At 43.0% G+C, this 21,490-nt stretch overlaps 1 protein-coding gene across 1 annotated transcript; it reads left to right on the top strand.

Moving 5' to 3' along the window:
• The first annotated feature begins 666 nt into the window (after window positions 1-666).
• Window positions 667-14,276, top strand: LOC117760042 (ubiquitin-conjugating enzyme E2 R2-like). Its single transcript, XM_034582741.1, has 5 exons — window positions 667-1,166; window positions 9,414-9,500; window positions 9,734-9,831; window positions 11,185-11,319; window positions 11,430-14,276. The coding sequence occupies exons 1-5, from the start codon at window positions 984-986 to the stop codon at window positions 11,650-11,652; spliced, it is 726 nt and encodes a 241-aa protein (XP_034438632.1). The 5' UTR covers window positions 667-983; the 3' UTR covers window positions 11,653-14,276.
• Window positions 14,277-21,490: the final 7,214 nt, after the last annotated feature.

The raw sequence follows: 21,490 nt of genomic DNA, 5'->3' as shown, positions 1-21,490 counted from the left end.
ACTGTGTATTTTCAATATAAAAGCACTCCAACTTAACTTATAGTATGTACTTGAAAACTTAAGTGAAAAAGACACGACTTACACCAGCTACACTACTAAATCAAAAAGCAAACTTTAAAGTGCATCGTATATTTTGAAAACACGCACATGGCTGAGTCGGTCTAAGTTGAGGTAGCATTTATAGCGAGCTAGCAGCTGAAAACTACGGGTAGGTGACGTACCACTTCCATAGAAGCTAATTTCACCAAAATAAAAACATGTTTTGTTTCGAGTCTCTCTTGTATATTAAATAAAACTAAATTATGAAGTTGTGAGTTGTAAGCCAAACAGTGTGGCAATAAAGACAGCTGCCTCTAAACAGTGTGGCATCCATAAGCTGTATTGAGGCAAAAGGGGCAGCTGCCTCTAAACCGTGTGGCAAGCTTAGACTGGATGAGGCAACAGAGGCAGCTGCCTCTAAACAGTGTGGCATCCACATAGACTGTATTGAGGCAAACGGGGCAGCTGCCTCTAAACAGTGTGGCAACCATACTCCTAACAGTGTGGCAAGCTTAGACTGGATGAGGCAACAGAGGCAGCTGCCTCTAAACAGTGTGGCATCCATAGACATGGCGACAAAGGCAGCTGCCTTTACATAACCAGTGGCAGTTTCTGTTAACACCGGAAGTGCCTCGACGAGCTACCGCTGCCACGATTTGAGCTTGCCCTTACTGATCTGGAGCTCCACTGGACTGTTCACAACAACAGAAGAAGAAGAAGACGCTCCACTTCGGACCGAACGAAGCACGGTCGCGATTTGTATTAATAAGAAGCTGCTTCGGAACCAAACCCCACAGAAACCAGCGTCACTCGTGCGACGGGGCTTCGCTTGTTTTTGACTTGGCGGCTATTGTTCGCACCGAGCTCGCCTTGTCCTCCTTCTTCGCAGGGACAGCGGTGGTGGTGGTGTCGGCTGATACATCCGATACGAGTCGTTGTGGAACATGGCTCAGCATGGGCACCATGTAGCCAGTTCCCAGAAAGCACTGATGCTGGAGATGAAGAGTCTCCAAGACGAGCCGGTGGAAGGGTTCAAGATAACTTTGGTGGACGAGTCGGACATGTACAACTGGGAAGTAGCGATATTTGGACCCCCGAACACGCACTACGAGGGTGGTTATTTTAAGGTAAGTGGCTAATGTTAGCTAGCAGGCGATCCTATTGTTCTGTGGCTGCTTGATTGAGCTTGTGTTAAAGTAGTTCACTCGCACAGGACAGCGTTAGCCTTTCAGTCACCGTCTTTATTAACAGCGGGAAACAGTCGATAATATTAACTCGGCTCATTGACAGTTGTTTCCTGTTTACAGCGATAAAGCAGTCTCCCCCTCTTTGTTCAACTTTCAATCAACTCCACTCAGTCGGGATTATTAGATTGTGTTCGTACAAGCTAACAGACGCTGAAACTTTCTGCCTGGAGCTCATTTTTAAACAAGCTAGCTGGGCTATCTCTTTTAGTGACCGTGAGCGTTTGGCCGTCACTTCTGCGTTGAAACCAAAGGTTCATCTAATCAGACAAGCTCACCATCCAACTTTGTGTGTTTCATCACTACAAGCCCACAGCCCCAGGTTAAAGGCCCCTTTTCTGTTTGTATACTCGAACGTGTTGCTGGTGGAGCTGTGGACACTCAGCGTGTCGAACGCAGGGGAACTCATGAGCCATTTAATCTGTTTGCTGGCAAACTTCCTCCCTTGTGATTGAAGATGTGTTGCTTTCACAGATACAGTGTTTGTGTTACTGGCAGTTGAGACGGTAGCAGATCTAGGATGTTTCTATATTTGGAGCCATAAAGGGGCCACAATTTACACATGGGGCCTAATATATATATTCAACATCCATGCATAATATCTAATCCAGTACGGTGCACGTCCAAGGTGAGCATTCCTTGTGTACTGATAGGTCTATAGATTTGAGCTACACATCATTGAATATATTCAGAAAATTGTAGCTTGTTCAAGCACATTGTGTACTATTAAAAAAAACCTTAGAAAACAACAATCCCTAACAAATTGTCATATTTATTGGTACTGTTGTTTAAACAAAAGAGTACTGACGGTACAGTCAGATTTCAACTGGATCTGCCCCTGCAATTTAGACATTTTAATTTGTTCTTACTTACTATCTTATTCAAAGGTTCAGGGTTATCAGCTCTTCTCCTCATTATAGCCATGAGTCTGACCTCTGACCTACTGTGAAATACGGGTTGTTTATCATGTTTAAGGCAAAACAGATGAAGACACACAAACTGCCTCACTTTGAGTCCCACTGTAACATATCCACCTACATTGTAAATATAGAATAGCTTTGCATTCGTTGGCACAGCAGGGAGCCAAGAGTGGACTTGTCTCAAACCTAAATGAGTGTGCGTGATAAACAACTTCAGATGTTGCAAAACAACGAACGGATTGTTGTTCACCCACATGTTCAGTCCTATACTAAAGTGGTTATTCACCCTGTAATCCACTTTGATTTATGACTTTCTCAGTCAAAAAAACCAACAAACAAAACATCATGAGCTTTTATTATTGGACCACTGCCACAACAGTCCTGTGTTATTGAGAAACACATAAGGTTAATACATTTAAGGAACCTGAAAGGTTAAAAATGTTTCTACTGAATATAACAAATTTTACATGGTCTCTTTACGAGGGCCTTTTTTTATCATAGGCTCATAATGCTACGCCCCACGTTATTCAGTGGTTTCCACCTAACAACTACAGTTGAAGTATCAGTAATGGCTCCCACTGTGTTCAGCCTATCCAGCATATTGCATCAGTTAAGCCATACAGTGCTTTGTGATTCCGGTTCTTGAGAAGCCTGTTCATTTAGCCTCTGGTCTTTTTTCAAGCCTGTAAGTGCAGGCAGTGGGCCGCCCCGACCAGGCTACCGTAGACAGCGTTCTCTGTTCTCTGTGGGTGCTGTGTACAGGATTCCTTTGTCGGGCCAGGAATGCACAGGCTAGCTGTGAAATCCACCGCATGGTCGTGACTCATTGTTCTGTGCTGGGTTTCCATCCAACCTGTTTGCCATGCGTATTCTAACAAGAAAGAAAAACAAGAAAAAGCACAATGTTATGACCAGGTTACCCAAACAAACCAGCAGTTATGACACTCCGCAGCTGCCTGTTCATCAGAAACGGGGACGGTCATGACGTCACACGAAACCTGGCTGAGTCAGGCATTTGTTTCACAAGGGTGTTGCTCTCGAAGAGTCACACCATGATAAATATATCATGACTGCAGAAACACTGTGGGCTGATACATACTGAAATGTCATTCAGACAGTGTTAGATAACTGTCCTGGATCCACAATACGTTTACATAGTAAACACTACCATATCGTAACCAACTGACCATTGACCTCAGGGTCTCACAATAGGCCCTGTGCTGACGTTAATTTGCTGGTTCTGAGGTGTGTGTGTGTGTGTGTGTGTGTGTGTGTGTGTGTGTGTGTGTGTGTGTGTGTGTGTGTGTGTGTGTGTGTGTGTGTGTGTGTGTGTGTGTGTGTGTGTGTGTGTGTGTGTGTGTGTGTGTAACATACTCAGGATATCTTATCGTTATCTGGCTTCACTCAACCTAACATTGGCTGTGCTAAAGAAGAAGTGCAGCAGGCCCGTGGGACGGAAAAAAGAGTTAACCTTGACGTTGCCTCAATAACCGCAATTCCTGCTACATAGTAAAGTCCCTCAGCCTGGATCATGTATGATCTGAGAAGTACACACTTGAAAGGGTTTTGGCTCAGTAGCCCCCTTTTTATATAGAGATCACACAAAATATCTATTAAGACCTTTCATCATGCCACTGTTCCATGTTTATACTGAACTTCACCAGCTGGTATGTTGTTGTTTCTTGTTTAATAGATTACATGCCCGCGTGATGTGTAACACAATAATGTCAACAGCGGCTGAGACAGTGACACCTTCTGCCACCGTGTTTTTTGTTTATGTATGTATTTAGTTTGGCTGTTATGATGATACAGTGACTATGAGGTTTAAACTTTAATTAATTTAACACAATCCTAGCCTTTAAAATAAAAACCTTGCAATAGGGATATTCGATTTTAGAGTTTTTATAGAGCTCTACAATTAAAATTAACTGGAGGCTTTGTAGTTTTATGGTAGTTTTGCTTCAACTGTGTGCCGAACATATTGCATAATCATGATCAATTATGTGACATATGACCTGCATCAGTGTTTTTTCTCGTTGATCTCTCCCACTTCACTATTTAGCACATTTTCATAACCCCAGGAACATTTTAAGATGCAATAATTCATTAAATAACACAATCACACTCCTGTGAACATCACTTCTACCACACCAGCTTACTTACTTTCTGGCATTCGAGATTTCACATGGAAAACATTATGCTCAACATAGTCCTTTTCTCCAGCGATTCTTTGTTTAGTTTGTTTAGCTAAAGTCTTAATTTGCTGATGACATGCGTAGTGAATCACAGCAGATTTTCTGCTTATAATAATACAATCTAGATCTGTTGGTGTGGTTTAAATCAAGTCACTTCTCAACAAGCCAAAAGTAATGACTGTACTTTCAAAGGAGTCCAGGCAGTGCACTGCAACAACAGGCTCGACCAATAGGTTTTAACTTACATGGCATAAAGTACATGGTTTGAAGCTATGATTTAGCTGTGCTCTTTTAGTTTTAGGTTCACAGTGTTCCTTTTAGTTAAGTTTAGTTACACACAGACCAAAAAAAAGATTTAGTTTTTTACTTTGCTGGAACTAAGTGCTAAATTCACCGTATGATTATTTTAGAACTCATTTTCTCGGCATTGGCGTTTTTCTATGTTTTTTTTTAAAAATGTTTTTGCTATTACCAATTGTGTGGTTTATTGACATAAACGCCAAACCCACCAAATCTACTGTGCTACTACTATGACATTGCTTTTTCTGTGTCTCCAGAGACTGTCGGTTCACAGATTTAACCTTTTCCTGCTCGGTTTTGTCTCATGCAACACAACAGCAGAGATTAATGCCTGTCATCCTTAACACGAGGCCATCTGTGGCCTCATATCTGTGCTTTACAGAGAGGTTTCACAGAGAGGTTTCTCGTGGGAAGGTACAGGAGAAACTATGCTCTGTTTGTAGTGACCCGGGGCTGCATAGCTGTGAAGGTGCCCGGGATCTATGAAACTGCTGCTGCGTCAGCACCTAGCAGCATTGATTAGAATTTAGTTTTTGTGTAGTTATGATCTAAATAGGGTCTCTTGCATATCTCAATGAGGTGCTTTACCCGACCGACTACCTCTTTACAGAGTACGGGAAGTGTTGCCCTTCAGTTTTGGCCTGGGCCTCTCGGTATCTTTTTTAGCCTCTGACAGACCGGGGGTTGTGTCGAGCAGCTGACGCTGTGTTTGTGCCTGCTTTCTTTCCTCCTCACATGTGTGCTTCATAATTTGTGTGAGCTCTGTGTTAGCCTTGCTAGTGTGTGTGTGTGTGTGTGTGTGGGGGGGGGGGGGGGGGGGGGGGGGGGGGGGGTTACGGGCAAGAGGACCCAACCAGGCTGCACAGGACTTGTCTGGGCCGGGCCTGGCTGAGCAGTTGGAGTCATGTTTCCCCCCTCTGGCTGTGTCACAGAGAAACAAGAGCAGGGCAGAGGGGAAAAAAGAAGGAATACAGAAACAGTCAGATCAAGAGCAGACGGAGCCCTTCCTCGCTGTGGTGCCTCCTTGAAAGGAGAGCCTGCTGCGAGCGGAGGTAAGGGTGAGGCCCCAGAAGTCGACTATGGAAGTCTCCTAAAGACCTGGCCATGTGCTCCTTGTCTCATACTGTATGGGATATGAGTGTGGTAATCCCACCTTTGAAACATGAAGCAAATGTTGGCTGGTGGTTTTTAATTTTCCACGTGATACAGTCACCAAGGAATCAGTTTGTAACATAACACCACCCTTTGATCCTTTTCCTCTCCTCTACTTCCTCCTTATAAGTGGAGTTAATGATAATCTCTGGGACCTGTATGTATGTATGTATGTATGTATATATCTATGTGTGAGTCAGAGAGGGAGAGGTGTGCAGGGAGAACAGACTTTTTTTTTTCTTCCTGTTCAGGATTTTTACATTGACCTGGTTTACTTCACCTTCCTGTCATTTTCCACAGGGTGGGGACGTTCACTCCCATTATCATCTCAAGGCAGCTTTTTTAAGTCGCAATCCAAGAAAGTTTTGTAGACCAAGCAGATTGATCTTTTATTCTTATATCGTTATTAAAAGCCCTTCCAGGGTCTCTGGTCAGGAAATCGTGTGCACTTCATGTACACCGCTTAAATGAGCTGTTCAGAGTGAATCCCCTTCAGGCCACGGACAGTATTAATTTAGTGCGCAATCGGATTATGAAGCATGACAGGAAATCCGGTGGTGGCATGTTGCAACAAATGTACTGAGGTTAACGCTCTGTGATGGGCAGAGATCTTGGTAGAACTTGTGAAGCAATACCTTATTTCCATCACCCACTACTCCCTGATCCAAAAGGGTTGTGGATGCAGAGTGAGGAGAACGTGAGTGTTCTCATGATCACGCTAGAATATGACTCTTAGAAAGAGGGTGATTTCTGGAAAATCTCAAATCTTTTCATCTGATCCTGGCCTCCTAAGACCCTGCTGTGTTATCCCCTTCCTCCTCCTCCTCGCGTTTTCTTTGCTTCTGTCTTCTCGGTGCTGATGAGACAGGAGACGAGCTGCTCGCTGCTACAGAGCAAATGAGCAAACCAAGCAGCCTGTCTTTGTTTAGTCCAGCTCTGCTCTGCCACTCTGAAACCAATGCATCCATCTTCTCCTCCCTCCATCCCTTCCTCCCTATATCCACCACGGGTTTGGTGTCAACTCGTTGCTGGGTGGGCAGGTCAAGAGTTACAACACTCATCTTCGGTCCAGTGAAATTTTACATCACATTGTCCTTTTTTATTGTCTCATGTAAGTTTTATAACACAAGCATTGGGGACAAATTGCTCTGCAACTATTCCCAATTGTTTTTAAATCAATCAACCCACAAGCAGCCTCCTCAATTTGTCAGTGATATTTTGTATCACTGCACTTTTTTAATGGTAACTGCATGCATTACTAGTGTTTGCATTCAGTTTGTGATATTGTGTTACTAGGAAAATTACTCCTGGTTAGCTGCATTGAGAAATCTTCTTACTGGGATTAATGCGCATGCTTTCCTTAATGCATATCCCCACCATGCTGCTTTACTTGGTGATTGTATTCACAATAAATAAAGCTATTTTATGGCAAATGTTGATGCGTAAATCCCCCAACAACAGGCTACAATGAGACATGGAATCGTTTTATTTTATTTTTATTAGAACAGACTTATATTAAAATGCTTCATATGATGAAAGGTATCATTTTTCTGTGTTTGACCCAAGAGGTGGGTGGCTCTGGTTTTACTTTCCACTGTTGGATGGAGTATTGGTTGTCTTCCATGCCTCACCCTCCTTTTGTTTCCAAGATGGCTCAGACACTCAATCAGACAAATATTTGCCAAAAGATGAGTGAATTTAATTTTGGTGGTCTTTTGGGATTCTTTTAATCCATCTGAAGAGATCTGTGATTTTCAGATTTGGAACTGCTGAAGAGCTTTTCATTCACAATCTGTATTGTTAGAAAAATCATATCTGGAAGACGAACAAAGTGCTTTGCTGTTAAAGTGTTGGCATAAGTTTGCTCTGCTGAATGCCCTCTAGTTCATTTTTGCACCATTTCCATCTCTTTTTGAATTGGATTAAATGGTTTTCAAGTTAATGCTGATGAGAGCAACTGTAGCTTATTTAAAACATCCTCGCTGGCAGATGTTGCAGTTCTCAGCTCTTCTTATTGAGGTCAACACTCATTTGAACAGTCAGTCGCACATGGCATGACGGAGAGTGAGTTTTCCCAAAAGCACAAGCAAAGATTTTCTTCTCCCAGTTCTCAGGCTGTGGACAGAGATGAGTTGGATGCTGATATTGTTTGAAAAGACAAACCAAGCTCTCTGTGTTGCAGCCTTGGCCTCTTCTCCACGTCCCCGTCCCGCTTGGCTGGCTGCTATGTCTTGTACTGTTGCCAGCCTGTAATCTGTACAATGTTGGCTTGAACCCTGCACTCTGAAAGTCCTCCAGTTTTGGCCAAGTCAGTCCGACCCTGGGATTTGGTTCTCTCTCTCTCACACAGGCAGCATTCTCTCAGGGCTGAGTCAGTGTTTCCTCTGTGGTCTGAGAACAGGTTTATTCTGTCAAATCAGGAATTGGTATCAGGGACTACATCCAGTACCAACGAATGTTGATCCAGCACTGGAGGTCAGGACATACTGACACACTGACACAACCAGCGGCAGCACAGTCAGGAAACATTAACGCATCACATTTGTGGACTTTTGCTCTGAACATTGTGTTTGAGCTTCACACAGCCTGGGTAAAACGCTACAATGCAAAGAGCACTAAAGGCTTACAGTATTATACAGAGCACAACCTCCATTATTCCAACTGGAATCCCCCTTCCTCCTCCCACTACCACTACACCACCAACCTCCCTGCTCCCATGCAGCCCCCCTCGCCCCCCCTCACCCCCCTCCTCTTGACGGTTCTCTGTGGCGAGGGCCAGCTGACCATGCCGAATCAGCAAATGTGAGCAAGTGTGTGTGTGACAGGGTATGTGGGGTTCATGCATGTTCATGTGTGTAATCAGTGTAGTTGGTGTCCTGTGCAGATAGTGTGGGGGGGGGGGGGGGGGGGTGGGTGTGTGTGTGTGTGTGTGTGTGTGTGTGTGTGTGTGTGTGTGTGTGTGTGTGTGTGTGTGTGTGTGTGTGTGTGTGTGTGTGTGTGTGTGTGTGTGTGTGTGTGTGTGTGTGTGTGTGTGTGTGTGTGTGTGTGTAATAGCGGAACATGGGGTATGAGTAGTGGATTGTTTTGGGTTTGCGGTGACAGCTGGAGAGGACAAACCCCCACCATGATGTCCCTATCCCCCACCCGACTCCACCCACCCTCCTGGCGTTTCTCTAAGCTCCACACACACTCAGCAGCTGAATGCATCGCGCGCCTCCCTCCCTCCCTCCACACCATATTACATTACACTGTCATTAGCTCCTCCACATCAGCTCCCCCTCACCAGGGTTTGCCACAACTCTAATGCTACTATTTATAGGTTTCCATGAGTCACTATTAAAGCTGATCAATCTGTTTGTGGAGACGTTTTAGCTGCTGTTTGTTGACATCGAAGCCATAAATGTAGGTGTGTGAGTGTTTTGCTTCTGCATTATTGTACAGACAGTGAACGCAGAGGGAAGTAACCATGACGTGACATGTACAGGACTTCTGTTGGCGAGGGAGAAGTGTAGATAAACCGCCTGCCGCTCACATTGCTGTTATTTCTCTTCTTTCACCATCAGGCTCGGATCAAGTTCCCCGTCGACTACCCGTACTCTCCACCTGCTTTCCGCTTCCTTACCAAAATGTGGCACCCCAACATTTATGAGGTAACTGACCAGTATAAATCCAGGTTAAAACTGTACACTGAATGCTGGTTAAAATTAGTAGTAACTTCTCAGAATTTGTTAGAGATCTACTGCTTGTATGCGAAGGGTATAAAACAGTATATGATTGAACAATAGATTCTTGTCATGTGATTCCAAATGAGAAATGTTAAGGTATTTAAGACAGACTGTGTAGAAGAGGTTCCAATGCCTAATATTTTCTCCTGCGTTCCTAGAATGGGGATGTGTGTATCTCTATCCTGCACCCACCAGTGGACGACCCACAGAGCGGAGAGCTGCCATCAGAGAGATGGAACCCCACACAGAACGTCAGGTACACAACACAATCCTCTAGGTTTCTCTATATCTAGATTCTCTTGTTAAAGAGCAACACACAAAACCACATCAGCAGAGTTACTCTCCGTCCAGTGCGACATAAAATTATTTGAATCATCTGTCGGGTCTTAAACATAGCTGCGATAAGCATTAGTACTTAGACAGTTACACATCTGTGCCTCAGGTTTACATTAATATCAAAAGAACAGTGTGGGAGAAGTCGCCCTTTTAATGTAGTCTGGACTGGATTTCAAGCTTTCTTAACCATTTCTGGGTTTTTTGACTGATTTTTGTTGATGCCTTTTTCTTGCCTTTTTCTTACCTCATTTTGTTGTGACTTGACATAGTTTCCTTTCTTTAGGTGTGTCAAATATCTTTTTTTATGCTAATGCAGCTGTTCTAAGATGCTTCTATTGTGGGTCTGCAAAGTGGCTGGTATATTCCAGAGTTAACTAGTGAAATCAAAGACCCTGGACAGAGCCAAATGTCAACATGCCAGTAAAACTAGCACTAGAACCACCACTAATGTTGTTTTGGACCGACTAATTTCCAACTCAGTTTGGTCACAATCTTGCACCACACAGGATCTAGGAGCAACCGTGCTAATAAGCCAAGAGTCTAACACAACACTCGACGGTTACTTGAGATCGTCCCTCTACTGCCAGCCAACTTGCTGCAGTGTAAATGCAGCAAACATCCAAACATGATGTATAATTCATACCCCTTTATTTCAGATATTTACTTGACACACATTTATTCAACCCATGCAGCTTCCCCATTCTCTCTTCCTCTCCCTAGCTTTTCCCTTTTTAGCATTATGTTAATGCGCAAACTCACACAGTTGAATAGAGCCATGTACCACAATAATGGCTCCTTTTGTAGGCCCCAAGTTGAACAACAACAAAAATGGAAGAAAATGAGTTGAGAAAGCCGGTGGGAGATCACAGGTGTGAAAACAGTTCACGGGACGAGGTTTACTTCTAACAGTCAATCCCTGTATGGTGATCCATCACTTGTTCAGTCCAACTATAGATTCAAGTATAAATAATAAATGGTAGTATTGTCTATTAGTATCTCTATAAGAGCTGAGAACTAAAAGAGACAAATGGATGTGTTGCAGGCTGCTTGTCTTACTCCAACCTTCATGTCTCCCCCTCCCCCTCTCTTTGTCCACACCTCCGTCTTTCCATCCCTGTGCACATCTTTGTCTTGTGCTCTCAATGTCCCTTGTCTCGTCTTACCTCCATCTTTACCTCCCTATTATTTTTCCCTTTTCCTCCCTCTGTATTTCTTTCCTCTATTTTAATCTCGCTCTTCACTTGCCTTTTGTCTGTTGACGTCTCCTCTGCAGGACCATCCTGCTCAGCGTCATCTCCCTTCTGAACGAGCCCAACACCTTCTCCCCGGCCAACGTGGACGCATCCGTCATGTACCGCAAGTGGAGGGATAGCAAGGGCAAGGACCGAGAATACATCGAGATCATCAGGTTCGGCACTCCTCATACACCAGGGAGTTTTTTTGTAGCAGGTAATGACCGTACCAGCAAAAAAAAAAACTTCTATGTGGTTACATTTTCCCTTTTCTTCCCTTTCACAGGAAGCAGGTGCTGGGTACTACAGCTGATGCAGAGCGGGACGGCGTCAAGGTTCCCATCACATTAGACGAGTACTGCGTCCGCACCCAAGTCCCGCCCACAGACGACGGCTCAAACCTTCTATACGACGACTACTACGACGACGAGGAGCTGGAGGACGATGACGATGAGGACGACAATGACTGTTGCTACGATGAGGACGACTCAGGCACCGAGGAGTCCTGACCTCGCCTCCCTGTGACGCCAGCCCCTCACCCCTGACCAGTCCCTGCCCCCTACCCCCACCCACACCTCCCTCCTCTGTCATGGACTGAACTTTAACTCCCCGTCTCCCCAGCCCTTCTTCTTCTTGCCCTCAACCCCTCATCATCATCCTCACTTAGCACAGGCCCCACTGTCCCCTCCTGTCACATGTGCAGTCGCAGTTGCACACTAAAACCTGATGCATCGAAGAAAAGAAAGCTACAGAGTTGTTTTTGTTGGTTTCCTTCATGTGTTCTTATATTCTTTCATACTTTTTGTCTGAGTAGAGGTTACACACACAGCAGGAAAACTTATGGCAACAGTACTTCCTCGTCTGCTTCGGCTCGTCTGCTCCGGTAACTTTGTTCAAATTGTTTGGAGCTGCACAACATATTTCTTCCTCTGGCTTTGAGAAGAACAACAATAAGTTGTGTGCTCTGTCTTTTTTATTTGGTCACCCACTGTCATCATCATGATGCAGCAGCAGCAGCAGAGAGGAATGTAATATCACAGGTCAGATCAGAGCGTAGAGCATTTGCAAAGTAACCTAATTTAGAAAAATTATACTGTGTGTGTTTGTGTGCGTGCGTGTCTGCGTGCGTGTGTGTCTTGAAAAGTTGAGTCATGTCCGCCTCTGAGCCATGTGTGTGACTTCCAGTTACCAGGCCGTTTGAAGGCCTGTCATGCCTCACCTCTGACATTTCTAGAGCCCCAGGGCTCGTGCTGCTCCAAAAAAGGGAAGCCTCTGCCTTGTGCCTTCCCTCGCTCCCTGATACCGCAGATCTGAACGGCTCATGGGGCAGACGGGTCACAGCAAAAAAAAGTTAGCGGCCAGACAAACAATGGTGGCAGGGGGAGATATTCAGGCACACAAGGTCTCCGGTGTTGAAAAACTGACGGAACAAGTTATTAATAACTGCTTCCGTCCGATTTTGTCCAGGGTTGTGAGTAAGAAAGGTGAGATCCAACAGCTGAACTGAAGTATGGAATGTAGATCAGGATCGTCCTCGACTGACTGCCACGCAGCCTTCATCACTCAAGCACGTGCTACTTGTGGCCTGGATGCATTAACAAACAGCTATCTGAGCCTGCTGCTGCTCATGAAATCCAATGTACTGTATTTAAAAGAAACCTATGCAGTCAGTGCTTGAACTCACTTCTTATGCAGTGCTTTAAAGCGTGGCGGACTCCAGCTCGAGTTTTACAAGCCAACGACATACCTGTTTTATGTTTGTCAGTGGTTTAGTATTCTAAACCCGAGGAGTACACGTCTCCAGAGGAAGAAGAAACAAGAGTGAGGTTCTACACAAGACGTCACAGAGCACATCCCCCTAGTGGCGGCTCTGTGCACAGGCAGCATGTTGTTTTTTCTACTCAGAGTTGCTGGACTGGGCCACAGCCATCGTGACTCACCTGAATCAATGCCCCCTGCTCCCTGAGAGGAGATCAGGTCACAGTGCGAGTGATTTAGGAATTGGCCTGATGGAGGGGTTCTGGTTTTCTGTCTGTACTCTGTCAGGAGTCCTCTGTTGCACACTCAAAGACACAGTACCACCATCCAGCAGTATTTCTGATCAACATTGCTGTAACAATGTATCCGTTATGTGTGAGCGAGTGAATGAGTGAGTGAATATTTCGCAGATCGTTTATGAGAAGTTGTGGAGAAGAAGCACAGAAATGGGGAAGGCATGGGGGGGAATAGGGTTGAACTTTGAGCATGAACAGGAGAATATGGTTCTTCACTAGCATGCTGTTAATGATGTGTTTGTGGTTTTAGATCTGCTATAAGGGTCGGGATTGTGTCCAGGGACTAAGGTTCTCAATTATTAATCTAAAACTGTTGCATTGTGAATGGCCTGAGGGCTGTCCGATTATTTTTTTGGGGGGCTTCTTTTTCCGGTTTTTTTATGTAATCCTTTTTATTTTCAAATTGTGGTGTGAGCTGCAATGTTTTCTGTCTTATATGTATTAAGTGCTAAGAATATTGATCTGATTGATTTGAAAAAAACAGGATTGTTCGGAAGAGCGAAATAAAATGTATGGCCCATTTGATTTCACGAAAATCGGAAAAGTAACACAGAACCAAATTGACCCAGCACATTTAACAGTAACTCTCCAACCATCCAGCGATGAGTGATCATTATTCCATAACTGACTGATGTCCGTTCCACAGCCGATTGAATGATTCTCCCCCTCAGTTTTGATGTTTTTAGGGTGAATGGGATTTCATTTTTTTCTCTTTTACTTTCCTTTTGTCAAACCACTGTTGTTTTCATCGCCTCCTCCCCAGTTCTCTGAGCTCTGATTGGTGGCAGCATCACTGAGGGGAAAAAAAACCCCAGCAGTTAATTACAGAAAACAACAAGAACCTCAGGAAAAAACAAAAAACAACCAACAAAACAAACAAATCCTTTTCCCAGCTGAGTGAACCTGACCCTGGGGAGTCTCACTTTTTGGCTTCACAGGACTGTTTACAATCCCTTGATATGCACATGTGGATATTTTGACGATCACTTGATGTTTTTTTTTTCTTGTTTATTTCTTTTTTTTCTTATGGTTTGTAAATCTATTTAAACTCTGAAATAAAGATCTTTATTAGATATTGACTTCTCAATTTCATTTTTTTTATGGAAGGTGGTTTTCATTTGCTCAGTTTGAGATATTTAAAGAATTTCTCTGTGTGCTCTTCTAGATGCAGAAATGCAAGTGAATGCAATTTGAGTGAAACTCAGGGTCTAGCTCCGGGAGGTAAGACTCGTATTCTTCCTTTGCACTTGATGGTTTTATAAACCCTGCAGTGGACAGAGGAAAGTGCTTGATGAGACGTGTACTCTGGAGTCACCCTGCTGAGCTCAGAGGGTGGTGGAGACTTTAAAGGATTTCCTGATGCTTCCCATGTTTTATATGTTAAAAGGGAAAACTGAAGAAAACCTCCTCCCTAAATGACCTTCTTCTCTTTTGTCTACTGCTCTCTTCTTCACTCTATGTAAATGGCATCCAACAATAAAAGCATCCAACTGGTGCTGAAATGAGAAATCATTCAGTGGACTTCACACTGAGATGAGCTTTCTTAAACTAAATGAATATTCTAATAAACCAAACGATTGATAGATGAGTTTCAAATAGAAATGGAAGTGATCCCACATATAAATCAGTGCTTTGTGAATGCAAAGTGCTCGGCAGTGACATATACTGAACAAGACCCAGTGCTGCGTATCTGTGACGCTTATTAACGCTGGAGTGAGCCGGACAAGTCCTCTAACAATGTTATTGATTGACACACTGGTTATAAATAAGATTAGAGTCGGTAATAGTGTAGCTGCACTATACGCAAAAAACAATTGACAATAAATGAATAGCAATAATAAAAAGACAAATTAGAAAACAGGAGCTGAAAGCACACCTGCCTCACAGCTGTGTTCGGTTCACTTCTTGCATATGAAGTTTTCTGCTGTTTCTTTTCTTTAGAGAATCTAATCAGACACAAGGCACATATGAGGATTAAAAAAATAAACTTCTTATTGACACTTGAGTTGAAATCTCTTTTGTAAATGAAACATTTTCCGTGTCTGTAAACCTCGACTGGATATTAGTGTTTTATTGCACTTGCAGTCAGGAAGACGACCCTACTTTTTATTTGAGTAGCTTCTACTAATTTGACAACACAGCCATGTTTCAGAAACTAATTATCAAGGCTCCCGTCACCATGTCTTTTTGTGCAGATGCTTTAAAGAATGCCTGTGATCTTGGAATCAGTGAGACAGTGTTTGTTCTTGATTGAGACACATGAGCTCAAACAGTAACGACTTTCAGTGGAGTTTGTTTGTATGTTTTTTTCCTCTCAGCTCAAACAGATGAAGTCCTTCATTTGATCAGAGAACTGGTGAAATGCAGCACTCTTTCCAATCTGTTATCATTTCAACAACTTTTCAGTCCATTGTCACTTTCTAGGGGCCATTATTTGCACTAACAAGCCCACATTGATGAGCAGCTTTGGGGACATCTAAACTTAAAGCTTGTTTTTTCGTTTTCTGTCGTGTTTTGTTGGAAAGTGGACGATGATATTTGTACCCTGCAGTCGCCATCATGATCAGAGCGGTGGAGGTTTGAAGGATTCCCTGATGCTCTCCTCTTTAAAACGCATGCATCAAACTACATGCTTTTTGTAGAATTTGTTCAATGACTGCTTTGTGCCTCTAGAGGGCAGCAACAGCTTTATTCTAGTTACCTTGTCAGGTGTTTGTTCCAGCCCGTGTAACCACAAAGATAAAAATAAATAATAATAACAGTCCTTCTCCGGCATTACTATGTTTTATTCATTTTGTAATTTATAGTTTTAGCTTATTAAAGTTTGTGTTTCTTTCTTTTCTCAGTTCAAACTTCTGTGATTCAAACCGCTGCACAACCGGAGGCCTGCAATGTTTCTCTGCCTTTATCCTCCAGCCGGGGGCGCTGCCATCTACTCACATAGAGTTATTAGGGTTTTATGTTTTCATCCTCCACTCAAAGTGTCTGAGGGTCATTTCCACCTTTTCTCATCGCCCACTGTGACTCTGTGAGTAGACTCAGTGTCGCTCACATGCTCTATGCACTCCATGATTTATACTCGTATGGTTTATTATTTCCATTGTCTCATTTCTTCCCAGTAAAGTTGAGGAATCCGTGACTGTAATGGGGGTCTGTAGTGGGTCTTGAAAATGAAAATCATCAATCTGCGTGACATCGTAAAAGGAAGTTTAACACTACAAGAGGCTTTATGTGTTTCCGGCCGGGTCGGAGAATCCACTCTCCTAAAATGATCCTCTCTTCTTCTTGCATCATTTTACCCACACTCCCTTTAACTCCACACTCATCCTATTTGTTTCCCCCCACAGATATTTTTTACCATCCCTGCGGCCGGGTCCACCCAAATTTGGTCTGACCTTTTGCCCTGCGTGTGTCCAATCCAAATGCCAGTTCAGCGGAGCAGAAAAAAGCAACACATTCAAATGGTCCCTGGCATTTGCAGGATTGCTTCTCTCCCTCCGTGGCTTCTTCTTTCATTCTTCACACCATGTGTTGTTGTCTGGGAAAGGGAGCGACTGCCGGATCAGAGGGGCCGGATGTCACAACCTGTGGCCCCAACCCGTGGCCCTCTGACGCTGTGAGGGAGCTGGGTAGCTGTGTGAACTGGGCGAACTGTAACAGGCCCCAGTGGTGGGAAAAATGTGAGATGATAGGAGGAGAGGGATTGATCCATATGTCAGAATACATGTCTCCAAGGCAACAGAGGTTATGTGGAAAGTGGGAGCAGGTTGTCAGGAAGGAGGAAAGATGGATGGCAACAATAGGAGGCAGTGGGGTAAAAATGGAACCTCATGACGTACCGGGCCTATTGAGTGGCCATACAGTACGCGCTGCAAGTCAATGCAGACAAACAGTCGCAGGAACAAGAGAACAAACCTGGAGGTGCAGTCGACCTCCTGCAGAGCTTTTGTGCGGCTCCGGTTCGGTCTGACGTCCTTGTTTCTTCGTACCAGCCGTGACTCCGCCCTCTCGTCCTTCCAGGAAGCCGGTCTGATGCCAGCAGGAGAAGATGTCACCCCACAGTGATGAAACGCACTCTGGATTGACTCCTCCAGCTCCTTTATTGATATGTAATCACCCCATCGGTCGGTACATCTGTCCGGATGACAGCAGAGAACAAGCCAAGCACAGCCACACTGAGTCAGATCGGTGTAATTCAATTACAATCGTTATTTCTTTTCTTTTTTTGTGTGTTTTTTTGTAAGAGCTGGTGTTCCTCACACATTTTGGGACAGACAGAGATCCAGGGTCCGTCCTCTTAATGAGAGCAGAACAGACACATTAACCTTTTCACAGGCTGCAGTTTGCCCTCGTCTCTTCACAGGCGCTTGCGAATCGATGTCATTATTCTGCAGAGGAAGTTGATAACAGTGTGATCCTGCAGTTGTTCCCAGATCGCTGTGACATTCCAGTATTTCCCCAGGAGATATTATTTCCATTTTAATAAACGGATTTTATTTAATAGCCTTTTCTTGTTTTTTCTCCTGTAATAAAAAGGAAAATTCTGTTGTAACGTGTAACGTTGAATTGATAAGCTGACTAAATGAGGAGTAAACATACAGACGGGTAATCGATACTTTTCAAAGTCACAGAATTAATGGAGCAAAGATGCTGAAACATTCACTGGTTCAAATTTCTCTTCATCTTACTTATTTTGTACTTAATATCTATATGTAGTTTGATGGGTAAATAAGAAATAACATAAAATAAAATAATCCGAAGAAATGCATTTAAATAAAATTATAATATATTATATTATAATAATAGAAATTATATACATTTACACGAAAAAGATCATTTCTTTTGGGGTTTAGACTGCTGGTCTCTGGATAACTATATACAAAGTTGATCCTCGGGGGGGAAATTGGGTTTCGTTGCAGTCGCTCCGGCCAAGAGTCGAAATAGATACAGACCAAGACAACGAATAGAAATACAAAATATAGGTAAGAGTATGAATAAAAAAGTAAAAATATATGCATTATAATACAATGTATTTATAGAAGCCAAATAAGAACATGTAAAAATACAGTCTATACAATAATCCAATATATAAAAGATGACATATCTCTTATATTATATCTCCTATATTCTTATACTGATATAAACAATATCAAGCATTTCTTTCTACCTTTAGTAAACTACAACGGATTCTACGTTTTTCTGACCTGACACCTTTAACATGTGTAACCGGTCGAGTGTCTGCAGGATGAGTGAGTAAAGGTGAGAGTTCACATGTTCGTCTGCAGTCAATAAGGTGAGTGGCCCTCTTCAAGTGATGATTACATCACACGGTGACCTCTGTGGGGACCTCTAAAAGACTTGTCATTATCTCCACTCTGAGCATCAAATTGTGTCTTTGTCGCTACAGGATGAACCCTGTAATGTCCGGGTTCTGGCCAAGACCGCGATGTAGGTATATAAACAGACGTTGTGTGTGGGTTGGTACATGTCACTAACTCGTGCACCTTTGTTGACCTTCAGGATTGATGTCACACAAATATAAATCAACAATACAAACAACCAACATGTGCTTCATGTGTGAAAGGGAACTGCGGCTCAGGTAGCTGCCGCTGTTCTCAGGTCTGTGGGTGAAGCCAGGCTGCATTATGAAGCTCATTCAGCATCAAACGATTATTGTGTCAAATCAAATGGAAGTGATGAAGTCATATTATTTATGTGTCTGAAAGAACAAATCCTATACTCTCGGTGGTCGGTTGATCTTTCTGTAACTTAACTTTTCTTTAGAAAATCTTCTCAATAATATTGAATATTATAACTGAATATTGAAGTTCTTTATGTTTATCTCACATAATTTGTTTATATATTTTAAGGGACAGTGCTCACTCTTTCAAACAAAATACTGTAAATGAGCCAGATTTAGCTATATAGCCACTTTTTACAAGGCAAACTGAATGAAATAAAATGACAGATCTTATATAATTATTATTTTAGTAGACATTTTGGTATTTCTCGTGATCTTTTGGGGTTTTTGCACTGGTTTGAAGTGGTCCTATGCTCGTCCATCACATACTTCTGTGCAGCAATCAGGATTTAGCCATATTTTAATCTGAAATCTATAGTTTTGTGGCTGTTTGATTCTTCTTCCAGGTCAGAGTCAGTCATATTTCATCAAATGAAATCCTCAGTCCCCATAAAGCAGGTCAGGTTAACTCCTGTAAGGATTTTAAGCCTCAATGGCTCCGGAGATAGCAACGTTGTTTGTTCCACTTATGTCAACAACTATCAAATGGATCCATATGAAAATTGTTACAGACATTCGTGGTTTCCAGAGGATGACTCACACAGACTTTGGAGCTTGACTGCACACTCTGTTTTTTAGAATCTTATCTTTGATTGTTGTCTCATATAAACACTTAATGCTTTCAAAGGCTTTTATTGGAGGCTGAAATTCGAATGGAGGTCGAATCGGCTCATTTACTGTAAAGCGTTGCTTGTTTTGCTCCCAATTAGCTGTTGGCACGAAGGGCAGCTGCATCCAGAGCAATAAAGCTCATCTCATTTTCCGTCTGGAGGCAGAGGCAGTCGGAGCTGACACCTCCTGCAGGGCTGCTCGCGTTAAAGGTTTGTTAATCTGCTGTTTGTGAAGCCTCCGTCTCTCACTGTCCCCAGGTATCGACGCTCACACTCGCCGACATCTAGGTTTCGAAGTTCCTCCCTCTCAAGTCAATGCAGCGCTGCCATTCAGCTCCATATGCGGCTGAGCAGTGACCCTCCAAACCAACCTGTCTCCATAATACAGGTTTAGTTTATCAATCTCTCAGGGGCAAGCTGCCTGAGGATATGTAAACAGAGGGGACATAAAGTGATGGAGAGAGCGGTTATAGATTGGAAATGAACCGGGCAGGTTGATGCTGTGTGACGGAGAAACAAAGTGCTTTTCGTGCGGCAGATCAATGGAGTCAGTGGGACCCTTTCTATTTCAGACACACAAATGTATTTGTTGCCATAGCAAAGTTTCCAGGGTCGCTTTAATCCCGAAAAAGGAAAGACCAAAAAAAATAGAAAAGAGGAAGAGGGGGAATAAAAGGCTGTAAATTGAATTAGAGCACACAGGTGCATCTTCTCCACATTTCATTGTCTGCTCAGCTGCATGTGCTTTTCCTGCTCAAATAGGCACAGCCTTATTAGATATAATGGGTTACTCACACACTCGAGCACTGTGCCGTGTGTGTGTGTAAGTGTGTGTGTGCGAGTGTGTGTAAAATGGACAAATCTGACAATCTGGATGGAGCATGGTGATGAACAAAGAGTCAAGTCTTTCTCTGATTTTCATGATTTTCATGTTCAAGTTTGATCTGAGCTCTGAATGTTGGAGACACAACAGAGTATAAAACACTTTATTATATTAAGAGTGTGACATTTTTACACCCACATATACATGAAAAAACAATACCTGGAGGCTGACCTCTCTCCCCCGAAGCCACACTAACAGCATATAGTTACAACTATTTGTTATTGTATGAGAACAATTGCTCAGATAAAGAACTTTTATCCAAGGAAAACGATGAAAACCTTGTCTATTATTATTATTATTGTCTAAGTTGTGTTCGGCTTTAACTGCTTTCCCTGACCTGACTCTGTAGCGTCTGACTTTAACTCTCACAACATGCAAAGCTGATCTTATCACTGGTACAGACAATTTGATGTAAAAGCAATAACCAGTCTAAAAAGTGTGCATTTATTTGGAATACATTCCATTTTCTTCCCTCCGCCAAACATCTCGCGACCTCCAGAAATGATTTCGTGACCCCAGGCTGAGAATAGAAGTGTTCACAGGAACATTTGAATTGCCTGCAGCCACAATCCAAAATGCAGCTGCCATCTGTTTTAAATAGAAAAAGGAAATTAGAACATTTTTGGTTCCAGTAAATTTTTGGAATTGATTTAAAAATGTAAATTCTTGTCTTTGAAGGCCCCACGCGGTCTGGCACCTCGGTATCTCTCTGACCTGATCTTTTTTTGTTGCGAGCCACTGTCATCTTTTAATATTGAACTTAAAACAATCCTTTCATGAGTATGGTTGGCTGGTTCCAATTATCCAACTTTAATTAATTTCTATTCCTATGATGTTTTTTATTTGTTTTATGTATCCTATTGGTGTAGAGATTATTTTTGTTTATTCATATTGTATTCCTACTTTTAATATGTGTGTTTGTTTTTATCTGTGTCTAACATCTGTCTTTCCACTTTCCACACAGTTTGGTAGCTCTGTGCAGCACATTGACCCCCCCCC

The sequence above is a fragment of the Hippoglossus hippoglossus genome, chromosome 4 (genome assembly GCF_009819705.1).
Source record: "Hippoglossus hippoglossus isolate fHipHip1 chromosome 4, fHipHip1.pri, whole genome shotgun sequence".
In the NCBI taxonomy this organism is placed as follows: domain Eukaryota; kingdom Metazoa; phylum Chordata; class Actinopteri; order Pleuronectiformes; family Pleuronectidae; genus Hippoglossus; species Hippoglossus hippoglossus.
This window is presented reverse-complemented; position numbering and strand designations above follow the sequence as displayed.